Raw genomic sequence first — 23,041 nt, forward strand, 5'->3', positions numbered from 1 at the left:
AAAAGTGGTGGTAAATAGGTGAAATCAAAAGGTAGCAACAATCATGCTGACTGTGAATCTTGTGACGCTGAAAATAGAATTTTCATAAACAGCAGTCTATAATTGCATTTCTCTAAGCATCAAGTCTGCTACGCCTAATAAACCATAGTAAGATGCTAAAGTAGCTCAACTATAACCACATAAAGTCATATGAAACCACATGATGAAAATACGATGGTATTAAAGGAGACACATTTGAGACTGAAAAAGGCAGTATATGTTCACATTGATGCCTATTGTTACTCTTCAAACTCATGAATGTGATCCAAGAGGTAATTGGCAGCCAACTCCTCGTTCTTGTTGCACGCAAAGAACACCTCCAGGACAAGTTCTCGATCAAATCCCATAGCTTCAAGCTGTAAAAGAGATAATAAAAACTAAATGAAACAGTCCCATTTCTAATCGTTTACTACTTCAGATATTTATCAGTGAAAATACAATTGGTTGAATGATAGTATAAAAAAAAGAGGACGGCTAACAAATACACTCAGTCTATTTGTGTATCAAATATCAATGTGTGTGTGTGTGTTGGATGGTGGGGGTGTGGGAGGAGGAGGGGAGTGGCTTCGTTGCATCTAAACCAACTAGGTAACCGAAAACATTCTGTGGCCCACGATAAAGGCACATCTCACTAAAGATTTCAGAAGGTGTTGCAATCTTCAGGAACACTAAGAATTGAAATTTAGTCAAAGAGCCTTACCCTTTCTATAGCTTCACGTTCCTCAGGAGTAACTAATATAGCCTGTGGCATTGATCCTGCAAGCTGACCCAGTATGTTGTCAACACTGCATCGAGAAAAGAAGCACATATTTAGGACCCAATTATATAAACTCACAGCTGCAACTATGTTTTCAGCATAAATAGAAAACTTATTGTACCCTTCCCCGCCTTCAGCTGCTGGCTCATTGATAAGACGGAGAAAATCAGCTTGGTGTTCTTGAATCAATCTTACTAACTGGGGATTTTGCTTTCCTAGTTCCTGAAGCATGGGCTGCCAACAAATAACGATATCCCTCAAGTCTTAGCAAACAGAAACGCGTCTTAAATTATTGATAGAGCATAGATACTCATAATAAGAGTGCCTCCTCGTACCTGCAAGATCTGAGGGTTGGCCTGAACCATCGCTCTTAAGGCTTGAAACTGCAGCAGAAAATATGAGCAAAATGCTTTCACGAGTGATATGTTGAGACATGAAAATAATTAATTTTGATTGAGGTACTCAGATTCACACAACTGTACCTGGGGACTGTTACGTAGAAAATCTAGTGTATTCGCACCACCAGCATTTGCACCCATACTTGGAAACCCCTATATAATATTACCATGATTCTATGGCCCAAATAATTATAATAAGATCTATGTAAAGCAAAACCTAAAATATACAAGAACCTGTGGAAAAAGATCCAGTGGATTAGCATTGGGGCCAGTTGAAGGTACAGCTGCTGGTTGAGCTGCTTGAGGTTGAGAAGGAACATTAACAGCCTGCCCACTTGGAACACTGGCGGATGTAGGAGGAGCTTCTGCTGATTCAGGGATCCCCTGGGATAAATTAAAAGCGAGTAATAAGGAAAGAGCCAACACCAGTGATGGTTAACCAGGAGAAGCATGAATAAAATAGGTCACCGCATGGCAGAAACTCTCAAGTAATAGGTCAGGTTGAGAACAACATAAGAACGAATAAGAGTGATGTCGCCTAGTTCCATGAATGCATCCATATCGTGAAAAACATAAACATCCTTTTTTTCATAGTCAGGTTTACACATTAGGGCATCATGTGAATGTTCCCCGCTATCAATAAAAACATCAGACCAATTTTCAGTAAATATTAGAAATAAACATCACATGCTTACAGAGTATAAATATTCAACTGCTCTTTCTGGATTGTTGAAAGCAGCACGGAGGGCTCGAACAACTGTATCTCTGTCCCAAGTTCCCCCACCCATATCAAGAATCTGCTGGATTGTTCCGTCAAGGTTGCTACCAGCAACTAGATTAGATGCAGCTTCACCATACACAGCTGCACTGTGATAAAAAAAAAAAAACAATCAATACCCACAAAATACCATTTATTCAGATCACATTCATTAAATAGAAAGCTATGCTGAGCAGAGCCTGATTGACAACAAATCTCATTTGACAGATACTCACACTTCACTGGCAGCTGAAGCAGGAGCAGAAGCGGCCACAGGCGCAGCAGCTCTAAAGAAATTTAAATACCATTCAAGGCATATTAGTTAGAAAGGAAACATATCTACTCACTCACAAGCATCCACGCAAAATATACAGGAAAGTGTGGCGAGGTGATAAATGGAACTTCAAGCAATATCAGAACACATAAAGACAAATCTCACACTTCTGAAGGGGGCTGAGGAGTATTGGATACTGGGGTTGAGGTTGGCGCTGCACTAGTTTGTGGTGCCTGTCAGACAACTTAGATTAATCATTACTCGTGCCACTCTCACCAAATGATCACAATGTAAGCAAAATTAGATGTGTTCAATCATGCGTATGTAGAGAGTGGGCACTGAGAAGGATATTTCACAGTGCAATGATGGGTAGCAGATTTATAAAGGAAAAAATTAGATCCAAGAGAAACAGAGAGAACCAGTTTGTTATAAACAAGATTGAGCACATTGGATACAAAAAAATTTAAATAGCTTCATATACTATGATTCCGGGGAATAATTACAAGGTTTACAAGGCAATGATAGCTACCAGCAGTACAAAAGGTTGGCAATGAAAACAAGGGAAGATACTATAACCATTGAAGTTTAATTTAGTCCCTCAGGCCACATCTAAGAGGCCATCTTCAACAATTACAATCAAGATTTCATTTGATAGTGCTTGGGCTGATTTTACACATGAGAACAATTCCAAAGGAATGAAAATAAAATGCTTTTAATCAAACCATTTTCACAAATTTAAAACAAGTTTGAGGTTATAGAATTCCTTTCCCAGAAAGATACACACCACCTTGAACATTATTAAGTAGAGAAAAGTTAAATCAATTTATCAGAATAGGCCAGTCAACTATTCCTTAAACTTCATAGTATTCATATGTGGAATTGTAGACGCTCTGACAAGATCACCAATAGATAAAGCTACTGATTCCACATTCTCTATCTAGAATCAAACAGAATAAATTAAATAAAAAAACAAAAGCATTTAACTAAATATGTAGTAAATCCAGCTTCACCTTTATGGAAGGTGCACTCGATGTTGTTGACCCTTCGCCTGGAGATACTTTGGTCTGCAGCATTTAACAAAATTTATAAAATGTACTAATACACATAAAATTGTAGCATCAAAAGTTCTATAAGGATACAGAATACATGACAAAAGAAATAATTTATACCTAGATAGGGGAGACATGTACTTTTGAAAGATCTAGGTATCACAAGCTTTAGCTAATTATTAAATCAATTAGAAATAGATCAGATCTTACCTTGGAAAGCATAACAACAACAAAACTACTTTCAGCAACTTTATTTTCTTCGAGTGTTGTGCCATCTTTTAGAACCTTCCCCTGATAAATGATCATTTGTTGAGAAGCAGGATAGACATTTTCCCCTTGATTACTTTCTATGACCTTTTTCACATCTTCAACCTGCCAAGCAAACAAACGTAAGCTAACAGAAAGTCCAACTCAAGGCAACAAACTCAACTCTATAACTCTGAGGTGGAAACTACATTTGCAGTATAAGCTATTAAGCTTTTACAGGACATGTCGATATACATTTATTGCAAGTAATTGCAATCCATTCATACTCATATGTGAAATATCTACAATTTCATTAAGACCACCCAAGTGAGCATATGTGTCCATACAATGTTCTCCTTATACTTCCACCTCTAGGACAGGCTTGCCATGTAAATCTAATGAAATTTTTCTTTGTGCAATTTTGAATAAGAAATTGAAAGTTTGAAACGCATTATAATAATCTGATCAGCACAACCAAACTGTCAGGGTAATTACATACTGTTAAGTATGAAAGAATTTTAACACCAACAAAGCCAAGAAATAAGTTAGCCACTTCGGCAAGAAATATCGAACTCAAGCAAACCCTACATAGGAAATTTTAGAGGCAATGCAATCAATTCCTCATAGAAATTTGAGATTTTTTATACACTAAAAAGACAATTATCAACAGTTTTATGCATGCCAATTTGATCGCTTTATCGTACTGTCAGGATCTATGTCCAAAAATATTAGCCCATCCCCGTATAGCCTATTTGCTTGATCACATATTTCTTAATCAATAGATAATTTCATGGAACTTGACAAATTCAGCTTCCTTCGGCACAACACTTAAAAGAAAATGCTTCATTTGTCCTCATGAGCAATTTTAACACGCAATTTAAGAGAATTTCACCAAAAGTCCATTCTTGACCTCCACACCACCATTCACCAATTGGAACACTACCAAATCAGCCACCCAATACTCTCAGGTTACATAAATATCAATATTCCTAACTTTGATAAATAAATTGCATAGCCTCAGATGAGAATTCATTGGTCTAACAGCATTGGTAGCCTAAATCAATCCAGAACATATCATAAATTGCCAACACAAAATTGAGTAATTGATACTCAAACAACGAACAAAATAAAACATCAAATCAAACAAATAGACATACCCTTAAACATCACAGCTACTCAACCAAGCATAGCAAACTGAAAAGTTGTCACAGAACAATCACACAAAATACTCCCACAACTTAAAATTACACATGAATCCGCAAAAAAGAAAATTAACATAAATAGAAAAAGGCTCGCGCATAATTTAGACGAAAACTTGGCATCGATAGAGATTCATAGAATAAACACAAAGACGAAAACCGAATAGAATCGAACCCTGTCTTCCGCTTTCACTTCGATTTCAAAATGAGAGCCCTTGAGCGTCTTCACGAAAATCTTCATCTTTACAAAAATTTCACCCTATTTTTCGTTGAGTAATTCTAGCAGCTGCCTGTATTTTCTGCAAATTGGGATCGGTGAGAAAATATAGGAAAAAGGTGAATACAAGATGCACGACGGTGCAAGAAACGAATTATTTATTTTTCAGATTTAATATTTATTTTGTTAATCTAATTCATGCTATTATCTCACGCGCCTTGGTTACCGTGAATGGCCTAAGTAGCAAGTGCGTATATATTATTGGAAGGTGTAATGCACGATATAAAATTGAGGATAGGATATGGATTGGGAATAAGAAACCATAGATTTTTTTCCCGACGAAATAGAAATACACTATTGTTTTGTGTGTTTTGGGCTGTTCATGGTGGCCCCAATGTACATTATTGGGCCGACCCAGTTTAGACTAGGTTAGGCCCACATTTCATTTCGTTTTTAGGAGAATTTATGTAACCTAAATAATTGGTCAAAGCTTATTTCCTTTTTCTTTGTTTTTCAAATGTAGTATAATGAAACTGGCTAAGAGAAAAGAAGTGAGGGCTAAAAAGAGGGAACTTGTTTAAATTCATTGTGTATTAAATTTGGTTTAAACAATTATCGATGTTTAGTACTCCATATGAGTGATGACCAAGTACTTATGTAGTCAGATTATAGTGTAGTGACCATAAAGCATAGTTGGTTTGGTAATATTTTTTCCTTTTACTCACAATAGGGGGCAACTAAATCATAATTGTGTTAGGTGTATGTGTTGTATCTAAAAATTGAACTATACATTCTATGGGTAAATCGACGAATTCAAAGTGGCTTTTTGAATTTTGATAGTGAATGAAAACGAAATGGAAAATCCACAATATAGTGTGTGGACTGCCTACGAATGTTCAAGTGGGTTTCCGTCCCACATTAAACACATCTCATCTAGATGCATTTTGCTTTCCCACTTTCCACGCTATCCACGAACACTGAACACATACATTTTGCCTATTTTATCTTTCATATTTATAGTCGAGATAGATATTCATACTGATTTCTAAATATAATTGTATTAATGGCCGGTTTAATATTATTCAGGTCTCATTATTTCATTTAAAAGCGTTGAAAAATAAAGTGATAAAATATACACTCCGTAAAGTTTTGTAAATGATGTTAAAAATTAATTGTCACGTTATATGGGAGTTTGAAAAGTTATTATAAGGTACGGTGGGAAATAGTAATGTAATCAAATGCAAACTCTAAATATTATACAAACTTTAAATTATAATATGAACCGTTAGAAAATATCAACAGATGATAAAATAATAGCAACAAAAAATGTCAACACAATGTCAACTGTTGATGTTATGTTAAAATTGTATTGACGTTGTATTGATATTGTGATGACATCAAAATCTTAAATTTTACACTATGTTGATATTGTGTTGAAAAATTTGAAATTTGTACAATATATGAATTTGCATTTATTTTATCACTACCGTGGGAAATATATATTATGTGTGTGAATAATAAAGGTGCGTTAAAAGGTAATATATGATGCATTATGAGACAATCTGAAAAACTTATGAGCCGTCAATACATCATAGTTATAAAATAAGATGTGATAAATTTGATGAGACATCATTTTTATACTACATATTATTACTAAGATAGGAGAAAATTGATTATATATAGCACCGTATCACGCACTACAATAATAACTTATATTATTATACTAATATATTATTACACATTTTAAATAATTAATTAGTCATAGACATATAGTAGTCTCTGATCGCAATCGTGATTCATGACTAATCGATCTATTTATATATGAAGCTTGAATGCATAATTGAAAAAGTAAAGAAGATGAAAAAAGTGAAGTAATTAATTTATTATTAGTGTGAATAGGTTTCACTTAGTTAGAAATAATTGAGATATGAAAATCTTTTGGCCCATGGAATATGATCGTTCACAACGTTAGTTACCTTCTTCAAAGACTCTTTAACTTCATTGTGAAATTCAATTACAAAGCATTTTTTATACGCCAAATTCGCTTAACGACCAAATTGTTTAGATCCCGACTTACGAGTTAGTTACGCCTAATTAAACAATATTTCCATCAAGTATAACAAAATAAAGAGATATTAACAGTATATTTTTCGCCTAATTTTCAAACTAGCATCATAGGGTGCTATTGGGCTGGCAGTGTTTCGGGTGTCCATCCAAAATCACCCGACCCGAAACCCAAATCCGAGTAATCAAACAACCCGTCTATCGCCACGTATTCACCGTTGCCGCTCCCATAGTTCGACTCCGACTCCCCGAGTCCGAACTCGAACGAGTCATAACCCGGCATCTCCCAGAACTCGCTCCCGAGTTCAGACGAGTCAGACTCAACACGGACCAACTCAGTCACTTCCAAAGAAGAGGAAGAAGACGCTGTCGGCGGAAGCCCGAGCTCATCATCAGAAGCCCCCAACAAATACCCTAGATCCGGCCGCGAATCGCCGGAATCCGACGTGAGATCGACCAATTCGACAGCTTCCCCAGGAGAAGCGATGATTTCCTCCTCGAAGCTCTTCATGAACAAGTCGAGATCCTGAGCTGCGGCGCAGAACTCGACCTCGTCGTCAAATCCATCCAGGAGATTCTCCCGGAGCCGCTTCACCTCCGGCGAGTAAATCTCCAGCTCCGCCTCCTCCGATTCACCTCTGCCCCTCTTCTTCTCATTCAAGGCCTCCATCGATTAACAGAAATAGTGTAGAGAGAGAGACAAATGCGTATGGTGTGATGAGAGAGTAAAATGGGCGAGGGAATATATAAGGGGTGAAAATGGGGGTAATGATGGTGACGTGGGAAATCAGAGGGGGCCAAATCACGAGCGCCTCGCCAATTTAATATTGCTTTCCGTAGACGTGTCTGCTCATCTGCTGTCTCTTATTCTTGGTCTTCACTTTTTCTTTTATCCGTTTTCTTTTCTTCCTTTTCTGGAATTTATGACTCGGGGCTCATTAACTGGATTTGAATGTGTATTTGGCGTCCGCCTCTGTGGGGCCTACTCTGGGCGTAGTCAAATTCTTTTTTCCTTTTTTCCTTTTTTTAAATTTTATGTGGGTTGGGGCGTAAAATGTAAATGAGGTTGGCCGTCCGCACCGATGAGAGCGATCCAACGCGATAAATGTGACGTGTTTTGTTTTTTATGAAAATTATAGGGATATTTCGCCCACTCGATTTAGGATTTTTAGATGGGAAACGGTTTGAGGAATCAATGTGAAGATACAAATTTCGTTGCAATGCTCTTTACTTAATCACTAATAAATATGAGATGGATGTAACTCGTCGCCTTCCATTTTCTTTTGTCACATTTGATAAGTAAATTTTCGATAATAAGGCCATCCGCAACGCTGTCTCTTATCCGTCTCTTAACCGTCCCATCTCTTAATTATTCATGGGTCCCACTGTACTTTTCAGCTCATCTCTTAACTAAGAGACAACCAACACCTGCATCCCTCTATCTATTAACCATCTCTTATCCATATCTTAACTATTCATTCAATTTCATTTTTTAATTTTTATTTCCAACAAATTCAATTAATAAAAACACACTTAATTAAATAAAATAAAATCACAATTTAAAGGCCTAAAAAATTATAAAATACATAATTATAAAATACATAATTAAAAAATAATATAATTAAATAAAATAAAAATTACAATTTAAAGGCCTAAAAAATTTAAAAATGCATGATTAAAAAATACATAATCAAAAATACATAATTAAATATTAAAATTTACAAAAATTTTTTTCGAATTTTCAATTTTTTTTTAAAAAAAATAAATTTATGACGTCATAGTTCCGACGCCCACTCGCGAGCCGGCGAGTGGGCGTCACGCCATCGCTTAGCGCGCGCCACGTGGCCGCGCGCGTCGTCTCTCCAGCTCGAGGCCGGCCTCTTCCGAACGCGTCGGGCGTCGAGACATCTCGTCTAGTCGAGACGAGACGGGAGCCGCAATGCTGTCTCGATGCCGTCTCGTCTCGTCGAGACGAGACCGAGACCGCAACGAGGCAGCGTTGCGGATGCTCTTACAATTCATGACCATACGTTTGCCGGTTGTATTTTGCAGGTATAATACTTAATGTGACGTGGTGATGGATCTATCTCTTTTTGCAGGATGAGTTCAGAACATGTTTTACTAAGTAGAGTATTATTATTAGAGGCAATATTTTTTTTCGGAACTTTGCTAAAGCATAATTTTAATTCGTAATATTTAAATAAATAATACCTACACAATATAAGACATCTGAATTCAAGATATGAAAATTTTATGAGATTACGTGAGATGATTTTTTTATCAATATAGAGCATACGTTGGAATGATAAATTGCAATTGGGGATATATATTCCAACACGTATCACAATTCACAACATCTATGTGATAGTGTAGTACGCCAAAGTGGGCGGCAAATTAATGGCGTTCCGCTCCCGTCACGTTTATATTACTCGAAGCATTGGAAATTTGTACTAGTAGATTGCATGAAATTTGAAATGCTGCTATAATAAATGATAGTAGTACTAATAGTTTATTTATGTGGGGAAGCAAGCCGCAGGCTATTTGCTGAAGAAATTTAAGTAGTTATGGTCAGAATCGTATGCTCAACTACAAATTCAATTGTATAATTTTATTCGCCCAACTCTTTTCCACCTAATTTAACTATATGGTTCATATTTATCGTCCTCAATAAATTCAAACCTCTAATTATATTGACTACTATTGAATACGCGAATCCATTCCGCCTGATACTATTCTAGATTTCTAGATAAATTTTTTTATAAATAATTGTAGTTTCTCTTGTAATTGTTTGATTCCATAAATTTAATGGGTGACATGTTTGACTGTACTAGTGTACATCTTTTACCATATACTAATATATTAATATCGTGTTTAGTAGGATGTATTAAAATAGTTCTAATATAAATATTTGGTCAAATAAAATAAATTATGATATAGTAGTACTCCATGTACATATACCTAAAGAATATGAAAGTATTACTTATACTAAAGTTTAGAGCACTCCCAATGGTTTGGGGATAAACTCCCTTATTTCTCCCTAACTCCTGCCACATCAGCGCCACATCAACACCAAAATTTATCCCCAATTTTTAGCCAACTTTTAGCCAACCTCTGCAATGGTTTCTCCCTTATTTCTCCCTTATTTCTCCCTAACTCAACATTTCACTTTTACATCATCACTAATTTAATTGTTTTATTTTTATATATAATAAAGCTAGCTTATTTAATTTATAAGATAAAACAAATAATAGTAATAAAGTTCGTTGTATTAAACACGGGTACACATTACAACGAAGAAAATTAAAAAAAAAAAGTACACGAATGGAAAAAAAAAATTCAAAGAAAAAAAAATTCAAGGGCGGTGGGCGCGGTTTCTATTTGCCCACAATTCTTCGATGATATCGTGTTGTAGTGCTTGATGGGCCTCCTTCTGGTGCATGTCCATGAACGCCTAGAACCGTTCATGTTCGTTGTGCGGTACACCCTGGCGGGCGGACTCGGTTGAGACACCGTGACTCGATGATGCAACACTTGGGTCGTTGGTGACGTCGAGGACGCCTTCGTGTTCATCATCGATGATCATGTTATGCATGATGATGCACGCATACATGATATCGGCAATATCCCCCTGGTAGAAAAAGCGCGTCGGGCCCTTTACCAGTGCAAATCGCGATTGGAGCACCCCAAATGCCCTCTCCACATCCTTGCGCGCAGACTCTTGCGCTTGGGCAAAATACCTTCTTCTATCTCCGAGTGGGCATCTGATCGTCTTCAGAAACACGGGCCATTGCGGATAGATGCCGTCAGCCAGGTAGTACCCCATGTTATGCACATTGCCATTGGCCGTGAATTCGATGGAGGGGCCTAACCCGTTGATCCGCTCGTTGAAAAGGGGCGAGGAATTGAGAACATTTAGGTCATTGTTCGACCCGACTATACCAAAATAAGCATGCCAAATCCAAAGCCGTTGGTCGGCAACGGCTTCAAGAATGATGGTGGGATGCGTACCTTTGTAGCCGGTAGTGAACTGGCCTCGCCACGCGGTTGGGCAGTTCTTCCACTGCCAGTGCATACAGTCGATGCTGCCGAGCATCCCCGGAAAGCCGTGGGTCCTCCAGTGCCAATCCAGTAGGAACTGGCAGTCAGCTGCGTCCGGCGAGCGAAGGTAGTGCTCCCCAAATATCTCTCGCACGCCCTGACAGAAATTCTTCAGGCACTCGTTGCCAGTCGTCTCGCCGCATTGCAGATACTCATCGAACATGTCGGCGGACCCTCCGTATGCCAACTGCCGGATGGCAACAGTGCATTTCTGTAGGGGCGATAGTCCGGGCTTCCCTGCTGCGTCTCGCTGGAGCCGGAACTCGGGGTAACGCGCGGACAACGCATTAACAATGCGCAGGAAGAGGGAGCGGCGCATTCTGAACCGGCGACGAAATACATCTGCCGGATAACGTGGTTCCTCCGCGAAATAATCGGCAAACAACCGATCGTGCGCACCAGTGTGGTTGCGAGGGATGTATTGGCGCCGCCGGCGGATTGGCCGTTGGGGGGGTGGCTGCTGCATTCGAGCGATCTCGCTTTGTATGTAGCGGGAGATATAGTTGTTGATTGGGTTGTTGGCGAAACCCGCTACATCCCATCCGGTGGGAGCGGGAGGTACCTCTTCTTCGGAAGAAGAATGTGATATTTCCTCGTCGGACTGAGCACGAGACGATGAATCAGAACTCATTTAATAAAGATGGAGAGAAAAAAGATTGAAAATTTGTGTGAATGAAGTTTGTGGGTGATGAATGGAGGAAGAGGATGAAATATTTATAGGGGTGGAAATTAGAATATGACCGTTGAGGAAAAAAAAAAAAAAAAATTGATCATCGCCGAAAAATCGCCGAACAGCTCCCCACAGTGGCCGACGATGATCCGGCGATAGCCCGGCGTTAAAACGCCGCTTGGCGTAAAATCGGTAGGAATTTCGCCGAAAAATCGCCGAACTCCTCCCAATGGCCGGCGATAAGTCGACGATATCCGGCGAAAAATCGCCGGATTTTCGCCGTCGCCATTGGAAGTGCTCTTAGAATATCAATACATTCTTGAATTAACATTTCGTCTAATGTTAATTTTATTTTATTTATTACTACCGACTCACTTTGGTTATTAGTCAAACCATAGGAATCCCACTGTTTGATTTTTTTCAGTTTTAAATTATCCTCTATAATATATTAGAGCATCCACCATATATGGTATGGTGCTGCGTTTGGATCATGGCATGACCATCATCGATTACTAGTGAGGGCACGCTTCCACTTGTCGAGTACGTACAACTTGCTGCAGCAACTGTACAAGTACTGCTACTGACCCCATTTGTTTGGTGCTTATGAATCAAGGCAATGGACCGTAATCCACTTCACTTTTCATGTGACTGGTTCAACTAAACCAAATCTACCAAATTGGCAAGTTGTTTATTCATTAAGATTTGATGCTTACCCGACATTTATATACTAGATGGTAGATTAAATCAACCTTATCATACAAATGCAATAAAACTATTTTATTTGGTACGAACATAGGTATACTCAATCCGCTTTTGGCGGATCCGATCAATCTTGTTCGACCGGGTTTGTGTTAAGAGGGTTTCTCTTAACCACGGCTGGCGGCTACGCTCGGCGGCCAAGGATAGTTCCGGCGCCCTTCTTAGGGTCGACGGAGAAGAACGATCGGCTGTGCGCGGGCGAAGGTCCCGTCAGGCAGCAGAGCTTCTTGGCTGTATAACTTGATTAACAAGACAATTGGGCAAAAGATAATTCTTATTCATATATCTCGTTTATGAAACAAGCGCCCTATTTATAATACTAAGGACCCTAGGGTTGGTTCGACTCCTAATCCTAACTCATCTCGGGAAAGAACCAACAAAGAAAACCCGAAATATCTAAGCAAAAATAAATAATAAAAACACTAATATCCCAAAAGAAACAAAAACAAAAAACAAGGAAATAAAATAAATAACTCCAAATCCTCGACTACTTAGAAACGTAATCACCAAGCCTTTCTGGTGGGCGTGTATTCCTCTTTGGTTTCGTCGTCGCGATGGACGGTCGGTCCAGCGGCGACCTCCGATCGACCTCTGGCTGTTCCTCCCCTGGTACTTCCTCCCCTGGTACTTGCACCTCGGCATCCTCAGTCACCGGCTGTTGTTGTATCGTATCAACCCCCCTCTCCATAGCGACCACCTTGTCCTCAAGGAGCACATTAGGAAATCGACGCTTGACCAGTTCAAGAGGTTCCCAAGTCGATGAGTCCGACCCATCCGACCAACGAACTAACACATGCTCCTTTGGTTCACGATCATGCCACAACATCCTGCGTTCCAGCACCCGAACCGGATACACGACTGGTCTATCACCCCGAAAGTCCGAAGGTAACGTCCCCCCAACCGTAATCCCGTCTCCTTCCACAAAGGCACGCAAGAGACTGACGTGGAAAACATTATGTATCCGACTGCCGTCCGGGAGGCGCAAACGATACGCCACTGGGCCGATACGCTCCAGCACCTCGAACGGCCCATAGTACCGCCTCGCCAACTTGGCTGACTGCGGGCGCGCGACTGAATGTTGCCTGTACGGCTGTAATTTCAACAAGACCCGGTCGCCCACTGCAAATTCAACGTGGCGGCGATGTTTATTAGCTGACTCGCGCATCCGCTGCTGCGCCCGTTCCAAATTACGACGTAGCTCCACAAATAGCTCACTGCGTTGTCGGATCAGATCAGCTACCGACGGTGGCGTCGCTGCGGACGGCCGTGCAAAAATCAAACTGGGCGGTTCCCTCCCGTAGAGGGCCTTGAATGGCGACATACCCAACCCGGCGTGATGAAAGCAATTAAGAGCCAGTTCCGCCCATGGCAAGAAATTCACCCACTTTGCCGGTCTGTCTGAGGTAAAAGCACGCAGATACTGCTCCAAGCCTCTATTCCGCACCTCCGTTTGGCCATCTGATTGCGGGTGATAAGCCGTGGAGAAATTCAACTTAGTGCCACTTAGGCGCAATAAATCCTCCCACACCTGATTTAGAAATACCGAATCCCGATCCGACACCAACGTTTTTGGAAACCCATGGTGACGAACCACAGTGTTGATAAATAGATGGGCCACACGTAACGCGTCGAAACGGGGTGGTAATGGGGCGAAATGAGCATACTTTGATAATCGATCCACCACCACAATTATAGTCGTGTAACCCCGCGACGGGGGAAGTCCCGTAATGAAATCCATAGATACATCCTCCCAGACTTGTGTTGGAATAGGCAGTGGTTGCAACAATCCGGCCGGCTTTTGAGTTGAATACTTTGTGGTTTGGCACACCACACACGCCTCCACAAACTTCCTTACTTCCTTCTGCATATTTTTCCAATAGAATTCAGCTGTAATCCGCCGTAGAGTCCTCTCAAACCCAGGGTGGCCCGCCGAGGGCGAGCTGTGATATTCAGTCATTAATAGGCGTACGAGCTGAGGAGCGCGCGCCAACAAATATCCTGCGTTTATAGTAAACTAGGCCATCTGTCATGGTCAGATGTGACGGGGCCTTCCCCTCACGAATGGCTGCCGAAATCTCTCTGAGCTCCGGGGACGAAATATTCTCGCGACGTAGCATATCCAACAGCTGGGGAAGGGGATGTGCTGCGGCGACTAGCAGGGCGCAGTCGCGTGCGGCCGCGGCGTCGGAAAGAGGATCCTCGCGGCGGGACAAAGCATCCGCGGCTGTGTTCGCACTTCCTTTCTTATATTCAATTTTGAACTTGTAGCCCATTAACTTGCGAACATAAAGCTGCTGATTCGGGGTTTGCACAACCTGCAATAAAAGCTCCTTCAAGCTCTTTTGATCACTCCGAATAACGAATTCCCTACCCAACAAATACTGACGCCACTTTTGGACCGCCTCCACGATCGCATATAACTCCTTATGATAAGTAGATGCAGAACGGCGGCGCGGACCCAGCTTCTTGCTGAAGAACGCGATAGGGTGGGTGTCATGTAACAATACCGCGCCAATGCCCAAATCTGAGGCATCTATTTCGATGCAAAAAGGGCGATCAAAATCCGGTAGGTGTAGCACTGGGGCTGAGGTCATCGCCTTTTTGAGATTTTCGAAACTGTCCTCCGCCTCGGCCGACCACTCAAAGGCATCCTTCTTCAGCAGATTAGTCAACGGGGCGGCAATGATAGCATACTGGGCAATGAAACGGCGGTAATACCCCGTCAATCCGAGAAAACCCCTAAGCTGCTTCACATTCCTTGGCTTTGGCCATGCCGTCATCGCCTCGATTTTAGTCGGGTCTGCCTTCAGGGACCCGTTTTCAATCAAGTGCCCCAGATATTCGACCTTCGAGCTGCAGAAAGAACATTTCGACAACTTTACAAAGAAGCTATGTTTCTGCAATACGGTCAGAACCTCGGCCAGATGTTGGCGGTGAAGCTCCTCCGTCGGGCTGTACACCAATATATCGTCGAAGAACACGATTACAAATTTCCGCAATAATGGTTGGAAAATTGCATTCATCGCGGCTTGGAAAGTTGATGGAGCATTAGTAAGCCCGAATGGCATGACCAAAAACTCAAAGTTGATGGAGCATTAGTAAGCCCGAATGGCCATCGTGAGTTCGGAAAGCCGTTTTAAATATATCAGTTTCATGCATCCGGATTTGGTGATATTCTGAGCATAGATCGAGTTTAGTGAATACCCGAGCTTTGCCTAACTCATCAAATAGCTCGTCAGCTGTTGGAATAGGGAAGTGATCGGGTACCGTTGTGTTATTCAAAGCCCGATAGTCTATACAGAAACGAAACGTGCCATCCTTCTTACGAATTAATAGCACCGGCGAAGAAAACGGACTGCTGCTTCGCTGAATTATTCCCTGATCCAACATCTCCTTTACCTGACGTTCGATTTCATTCTTCTGAAAGTACGGGTACCGATAGGGGCAAACATTGACGGGACTCGTACCTGGTAGCAGGTGAATTCGGTGATCAAATGGTCTCTGCGGGGGCATCCCCTCGGGTAGGCTGAATACCTGCCTGAAACGCTCCAAAACCTCACAAACCCCCGGTGTCAGATGTGGCGGAAACTCCTCACGCCCCGGCTGTATCTGAACACTCTCCTCTGGGTCCAACAACACGATTTCATAGTATTCGGATGTGTCTGGTGCCGGGATCGTAGCAGCTAGTGAATGCAAATTAACGCGGCGAAGCGACGGCTGTATACCCTTAAGGACAATCGGTTTGTCCTTATGCGTGAACGCTAACGTTTTTCCCGCAAAATCCGCTGTTACCTTCCCCAATGACTCAAGCCAATCCATACCCAGAACGATGTCCGGCCCGTGAACAGGCAAAACATGAAGGTCAACCACAAATGTCGTCCCCTGAATCTCCAGTATGGTTTGCTTTGAAATGTGCGTGCAAAGTAACGTCTCGCCATTTCCTACGAATACGCGGAAGGGACGAATTGGCGATAATGGTAGGTGTAACTTCTCCGCTACCGCGGGGTGCAAGAAATCCCTATCACTACCGGTATCGATAAGAATGCAAACTTCGTGATTCTGTATTAATCCCAGCACCTTGAGGGGTCTAGAACGATGACCTCCATCCATGGAATGAACGTGGGAAATCTCTGCGAGCATATTCTCATCATTTCTGTGGTCCTCCAAAGGCTCCACGTCGAACTCGTCCTCTTCATCCATATAACCGAGCAACCGTTGCTTACAAACATGTCCTATTACCCATTTCTCCGGGCAATAATAACACAGGCCTAGGCGCGCGCGTTCTGCCCTTTCTGCTTGCGAGACTCGAATCGCCGGAGCCCGGGACTGATCTGTCGTGCGAGTAACGCCTACCGACGGTTGACCCTTCGGCTGGGTGGCTAGCGAGGCTGAGGTTTGACCGGGAGGGAAACCGGGCTGACCCCTTGTCTCACGTTGTTGCCACTGGCGACGCGTGGTATTTGCAGATTGAGCAGGTTGTGTGGTGGCCAATTCTAATGATAGAGCCATCGCAGCCGCTAGAGAGGACGGACGGTGGAGCTTCACGCGCTCCTGCATGTCCGGCTTTAAACCCGCCACGAATAGAGTGAACAATTCTGACTCTGGGATCCCTTGAATTCGATTGAGATACTTCTCGAATGTGTCGTGGTACTCTGCCACCGAACCAGTCTGCACAAGTTTGGCAATAAGGCCAAAATAATTCTGAAAGCTCTGTGGCTCAAATCGGTGACGCACGTCCTTCAAAAATTCTTGCCATGTTACGAAGTCATTGTTCGCACTGTAATTGAAAACCCAGTCTGCAGCAGGTGGGTCGAACAGCATGACCGCATAGTGGAGTCGATGTGCATCGGGCATCAATAAGTGATTGAAATAATATTCAACCCTGGAAATCCAATTGGTGGCGTCCGCGCCATCAAAGCGAGGTGGTTGCATCTTCACACGCTCGGGCTTATCATATCCGGACCCCTGCGGTTGGAAACGCTTGGGGGGATCCCAACATGAAGCGGAGCGGTTAAACTGTTGATTATCAAAACCCCCTGTGTGGTGGCGAGATTGGCGGCCACCCGGCAGATCCCAACACGAACCCCTGCGGTTACGTCCCTCACGGTGACCCCTGTCAACCTGGGCGTTGGGTCGTACCCCGAAATTAGGGTCCCTACCGCAGTACTCGGTATCCCCATATCTCCGACGACGCTGATCGTCATACTCCGGTTCATCAATCTCGTTGTCGTCGAAAAAATCCTTGTTTCTTCTTATGGCTGACGGATCAAGCTTGTCGAATCTGCGGTCCGTCTCTTCACGCCAAGAATCAAACTTATCAAAACGATCAATCAAACGATCCAATTTGTTATTCACGGGATCAACGTGAGTAGTATCCTCCCCGTCTCCGTCATCCATGGACGGTCGTTGTAGAATAATGTTGTCGCGGCGTCCCACGTTCTGGTTGCGACGCGACGCTCCATTTGGGAAAGTATCCGGGCGGTGGGGCGCCCAAATCCCTTTACCGTTATTGTTGAAGCGCGGCATGAGTTCACAATAATGAAAGCACCAGATGTTAAGAGGGTTTCTCTTAACCACGGCCGGCGGCTACGCTCGGCGGCCAAGGATAGTTCCGGCGCCCTTCTTAGGGTCGACGGAGAAGAACGATCGGCTGTGCGCGGGCGAAGGTCCCGTCGGGCAGCAGAGCTTCTTGGCTGTATAACTTGATTAACAAGACAATTGGGCAAAAGATAATTCTTATTCATATATCTCGTTTATGAAACAAGCGCCCTATTTATAATACTAAGGACCCTAGGGTTGGTTCGACTCCTAATCCTAACTCATCTCGGGAAAGAACCAACAAAGAAAACCCAAAATACCTAAGCAAAAATAAATAATAAAAACACTAATATCCCAAAAGAAACAAAAACAAAAAACAAGGAAATAAAATAAATAACTCCAAATCCTCGACTACTTAGAAACGTAATCGCCAAGCCTTTCTGGTGGGCGTGTATTCCTCTTTGGTTTCGTCGTCGCGATGGACGGTCGATCCAGCGGCGACCTCCGATCGACCTCTGGCTGTTCCTCCCCCGGTACTTCCTCTCCTGGTACTTGCACCTCGGCATCCTCAGTCACCGGCTGTTGTTGTATCGTATCAGTTTGCGGATTAAGGATGAAATTCTCCCATCGGATGGTGGGGTTTGAACCCATGATCTCAAAATCACCACAGCTCGGCGCGGCCAACAAAGCTGCGATCAGATGGTGATACATTAAACCTTTTGTCAAATAGATCCCCACAGTTTTATGTATTAATTGACTGAAGTCAATAATTTTTGATAAATTAGAAAAATGCTGATAGTTTAGAGCATTATCAATAGAGCTGCTATTGGCTACCGCTGCAGTGGCGGCTCTATATGCAGTGGCCATTTCGGGTAGTTGGCCACAAAATCGGCCAGTTGACAATCTGGCTAAGTGACAGTTTTTTCAGCCTTATTGTGGCCTATTTGGCGGCTAAAATAAATTAAAATAATCTAATATAAACTTTTTACGTCACTGATAAAACTTGTCATTGATTGTTTTACGAATTACGACCATCCATGATGGGACACATCATTTTTACGGTACCGATTTCGTATGTGTGTAATATGTTTTTGTGCATTATGAACATATTGGTAGAGGTGATGATTATTTCCAATAGTAACCTGACTTTTCGGCAAGTCGATGACGGTCATTGAATACTTCTTCCAATCTTAATTACATGGAAGTCTTTCCCTCGCCTTTGTTGTTCTCTTTCAAACTAGCTCACTTCAAAGGGGATAGTTTTACCAAACCGGTTGGTTTCATGATTAGATTTGGAATAAGTTTCGATACTTTGTTATTTTTATTGCATACAGAAAAAGTATCTCATCTAAGATTGAAAAGTTAAGAGTGAACTACAAAAATAATCCCTGGACTATGCGCTTATCTCGTCAGACAACTCTGGACTTTAAAAATATCCTCAGACAACCCTGGACTAAGCGTTTATCTCAAAATTGTTCTGTTTTCACTGTTTCATACCGAAAATACCCTTTTAGGGGTTTGGACAATTCGTCATTTCCAAAATTTGACTTTTTCAGCATGTCAGCACATTAATTGATTGTGTAGGTTGTCTGATTTTTTATATGTCTCTCTCTCTCTCTCTCTCTCTCTCATACTTCTCTCATCTATTAAATACTCCTTCCATTCACTCTCTCACCTTCTCTCCTCCATCTATCTTCCCTTCTTCTTCCTCCACTTCCTCCCTTCAGAATAGTCGACGCAAAATATCGACTCAATTCTTTGTCTTCATGTCTTCGCAGTCTGTTACAAAATCGGGTGATGGAGGAGGCGAGACTGTTGTAGGTGGCTCCGATTTAAGTACGAAAATTGTTTGTGCCGGCAAAGAGTGATTCTCAAAATCGTTGTCGACCCAAGAAAGGAATCAAATGGAATGTTGTATTTCGTTTGCGAGCAAAAGGGCAAGGTTGGAGGCTGCAAGTATTTTCGGTGGTGTCATCCCAAGTGTGTGGATTTTGAAGGCTGCAATTACTTGGCTGGGCACGGTGGGCTTGAAGATGAAGTTGGAAGAGAAGACGAAGTTGATTATGAAGTATATCCAAATCGTTTTGAAGGTAGAAGTAAAGTGAAAGATTGTATTTTGGTGTTATTTATTGGGTTTTCGTTCTTAGTTTCGTTTGTAGCCATTATGGTGAGTTTGATGAATTTGGTTTTGACAAGTAGCATGCAGTTTGTGAGAAATAAATTTTGTGAAGAATTGTAGTAGTGCATGAACTTAGCGAAGAATTGTAGTGTTCAAATCAATGTACTTTGATTTTGATTTATGTGTTCTAAGTACGGATTATTAATTTTTTGAAGTTTCAAGTTTGTTTCAAATATTGTTATTTGAATAATTTATTTCTAAATTTGACAATGAAATTAACCAAGACTGAATGACTTTTCTTCGATGGGTATGAAATGAATCTTGTTGAAATAAGGAGTACCATGCAAAGTTACTGAAATAATAACATATTTAGTATACGGCGAAATAAACATAAAATAATATCATATTGGATACCTATACCTGATAGTAATATCAGGTGTAGTCCAAAAAATAATATCATATCGGGTTTAAAAGAAATATCAGATGTAGTCCCTGGCAGAGTATTGTACATTTTAGACTTTTGAAAATGGTTGGTTTAATTTTATTTAGTCTTGGTAATTTCATTAACCCATTGTTGTTTTCATTTTGAAATATACTACTAATACTTATGAAAATATTAAAATTTTACTTAAAAATTATTACCAAGTACCAATTTACAAATTAGAGAATTCATCCAAAAAAAGGCACTGTCTTGATATTAATGGAATCAAATCCACCGACTCACATCTTACAAGGGTGACAGATGGAAAAGCAAGAAAAAAGACAATGGGTTTATTTAAAATAATCAAATAAAATTCAAGCGAATCACAAATTTCCCCAAAACTCACGAACTGCAAACGATCTATCAAACCCACTTGCTCAAACCCACAATAATGACTACATATGAAACAAACAACTTCGTCCTCTCCTCCAACCCACCAAATGAAACCTTCGCGCCGAATCTGCCTAACCAAGTCAAAATCCACACAATTCGGATAACACCACCGAAAGTAAACCTTGTCCTTTTTTTCGCAACATTCCATTTGAAGTCGAGATTTTGCGTCGAATTTTGCTGAAGGAAGGAGAAGAAGAAAAAGGGAAGAGAGATGGAGGAGAGAAGGTGAGAGAGAATGAGAGGAGTATTTAATAGAGGAGATAGCCTGCACAATCAATTAATGTGCTGGCATCTGAAAAAGTTAAATTTTTGAACTTCTGAAATTGCCCAAACCCCTAAAAGGGTAGTTTCGGTACGAAACAATGAAAAATGACCAATTTTGAGATAAACGTTTAGTCAAGATTTGTCTGGGGATATTTTTTAAGTCCATGGTTGTCTGGCGTGATGAACGCATAGTCCAGGGGCTATTTTTGTAGTTCGCTCTATAATAGGCCCCTTAGGGTTGGCACGAGTTTTAATGTGTAATTGGTAAAGTAAGAGAAAAGGAGAAAAAATAGTTGAAATTATGTAATAGGTGGTGGAACAATAAATGATAAAGTAAAAGAGAAGAAGAAAAAAAGATTACCATAAACTAATATGGACAATTTCTATAAGATTAAAAAAAGGAAATATGACATATTTCTATAGGATATATAGAATAGTAGTTATAAAGAATAACTTATATCCATCTCAAAAGTAAAAGAGCAAAATATCCAAATATACAGCGGTAAGAGAACCATTTTACAATTCATAGACCCAAATGAGATCCATTGTAAAAATTTTAGTACTCATTCTTAAGAAAATTATTTTTCATAAATAAAAATTATCTTTAATATATCCAAGTGGGGTCCTATTCTAATGCTTATAGCACTCTAATCCAAAATCAAGACTAAATCTCCACCCTTGGATTTTAAAATGAGTGGATGAGATTAAAGCTCACAAAATCTCAATAAATAGTAGACAAAATATCAACAAAAGGGTAATATCGTCATTATGTTATCATATGATAATTTTCGTTAGTGTTTTTTTTATATCAATATTGTGTATTACAAATATCAACAATATGACATTAGAATATCAACACAAGGACAAGAAAATATCAACAAATTTTTATTGAGATTGGACATGCATAATATTGAGATTTTGCCTACAATATATTGAGATTTTTTGTTACATTTGTTGAAAATAGCTGCTTATCAACATGTACGAAAATTGAAATATAATTTATCAAATTTCATCACCCGAACATCGTCGGAACATATGCAATTGAGATCTCGTTGGAATCCTTATTAAATTATCTTTAATTTGATATATTTTTTGCGAAAAATTAATTTAAATTGAGAGAGTTACGTAAATTTAAAGATTTGAGATGATTTTGAGGAGAGAGAGTAGTTAGTTATAATTACTACATATAAGATTTGACATTAATACCCTTTTAATTTAATTAATAATTATTTAAATTTAAAATATATTGCAATTAGCATTATATTAACCACAAGATCTTCTAATTTAATGGTTGAAAATTGATCTCAATTTGGGATTGGTAATTAATTAGTAATTGATTACATCCCTATCCAAGTGCTATATTATAGATAAAAAATTAATTATTATATACTCTATAAAAATTAATTTTATAATATATTAATATGAACGGTTGGTTAACTGCTGGAATCACTATTCCTAATAAGAAATATTATGTGCACACTACATCTCTTCACAGCAAATAGAAGTACTACTACTATGCAAAAGTAGTCTATTTTTAACATGAACTTGGTAGTATTTACTACTTCCGTCCCACGGTAAGTGTCATATTTTATTATTTTGGTCCATCATTTAATAAGAGTTATATTTCCATTTTATCATAAATGGAAGTAGACCTTATATTCCATCAACCAATTTTTCCTCACATTTTATTATAAAACTAATATATATAAGTGGAACTCA

At 40.4% G+C, this 23,041-nt stretch overlaps 3 protein-coding genes across 3 annotated transcripts; all 3 read right to left on the minus strand.

Moving 5' to 3' along the window:
- Positions 1 to 47: 47 nt before the first annotated feature.
- Positions 48 to 5,077, minus strand: LOC125207112 (ubiquitin receptor RAD23d-like). The gene is made up of 12 exons (XM_048106328.2): positions 4,895 to 5,077; positions 3,485 to 3,646; positions 3,236 to 3,289; positions 2,391 to 2,458; positions 2,188 to 2,238; positions 1,890 to 2,061; positions 1,429 to 1,578; positions 1,279 to 1,347; positions 1,132 to 1,179; positions 918 to 1,030; positions 740 to 824; positions 48 to 395 (listed from the first exon to the last, which is right to left on the minus strand). The coding sequence occupies exons 1-12, from the start codon at positions 4,958 to 4,960 to the stop codon at positions 279 to 281; spliced, it is 1,155 nt and encodes a 384-aa protein (XP_047962285.2). The 5' UTR covers positions 4,961 to 5,077; the 3' UTR covers positions 48 to 278.
- Positions 5,078 to 6,908: 1,831 nt separating this feature from the next.
- On the minus strand, positions 6,909 to 7,767 carry LOC125204105 (uncharacterized). The gene has a single exon (XM_048102663.2). It carries the CDS (start codon positions 7,668 to 7,670, stop codon positions 7,119 to 7,121), a length of 552 nt encoding a protein of 183 aa, XP_047958620.2. The 5' UTR covers positions 7,671 to 7,767; the 3' UTR covers positions 6,909 to 7,118.
- A 7,838-nt stretch (positions 7,768 to 15,605) lies between these two features.
- LOC148923741 (uncharacterized) lies at positions 15,606 to 17,459 on the minus strand. Its single transcript, XM_089061599.1, has 2 exons — positions 17,353 to 17,459; positions 15,606 to 17,277 (listed from the first exon to the last, which is right to left on the minus strand). Exons 1-2 carry the CDS (start codon positions 17,457 to 17,459, stop codon positions 15,606 to 15,608), a joined length of 1,779 nt encoding a protein of 592 aa, XP_088917725.1.
- Positions 17,460 to 23,041: the final 5,582 nt, after the last annotated feature.

This window comes from Salvia hispanica, chromosome 6, assembly GCF_029641045.1.
Source record: "Salvia hispanica isolate PSC_SH4W2 chromosome 6, Shi_PSC_v1, whole genome shotgun sequence".
Classification (NCBI taxonomy): domain Eukaryota; kingdom Viridiplantae; phylum Streptophyta; class Magnoliopsida; order Lamiales; family Lamiaceae; genus Salvia; species Salvia hispanica.

Bases quoted from the DNA above. Each gene is read 5' to 3' on its own strand.
- LOC125207112 (XM_048106328.2), bottom strand. From the start codon at position 4,960: ATGAAGATTTTCGTGAAGACGCTCAAGGGCTCTCATTTTGAAATCGAA. The intron at 2,239-2,390 runs GTGAGATTTGTC...AAATTTCTTTAG, and splicing joins CCTCAGCCCCCTTCAGAAGT to AGCTGCTGCGCCTGTGGCCG. The intron at 2,062-2,187 runs GTGAGTATCTGT...TTTTTATCACAG, and splicing joins GCTTCAGCTGCCAGTGAAGT to TGCAGCTGTGTATGGTGAAG.
- LOC125204105 (XM_048102663.2), bottom strand. From the start codon at position 7,670: ATGGAGGCCTTGAATGAGAAGAAGAGGGGCAGAGGTGAATCGGAGGAG.
- LOC148923741 (XM_089061599.1), bottom strand. From the start codon at position 17,459: ATGCAACCACCTCGCTTTGATGGCGCGGACGCCACCAATTGGATTTCC. The intron at 17,278-17,352 runs GGTCATGCTGTT...CGTAACATGGCA, and splicing joins GCACATCGACTCCACTATGC to AGAATTTTTGAAGGACGTGC.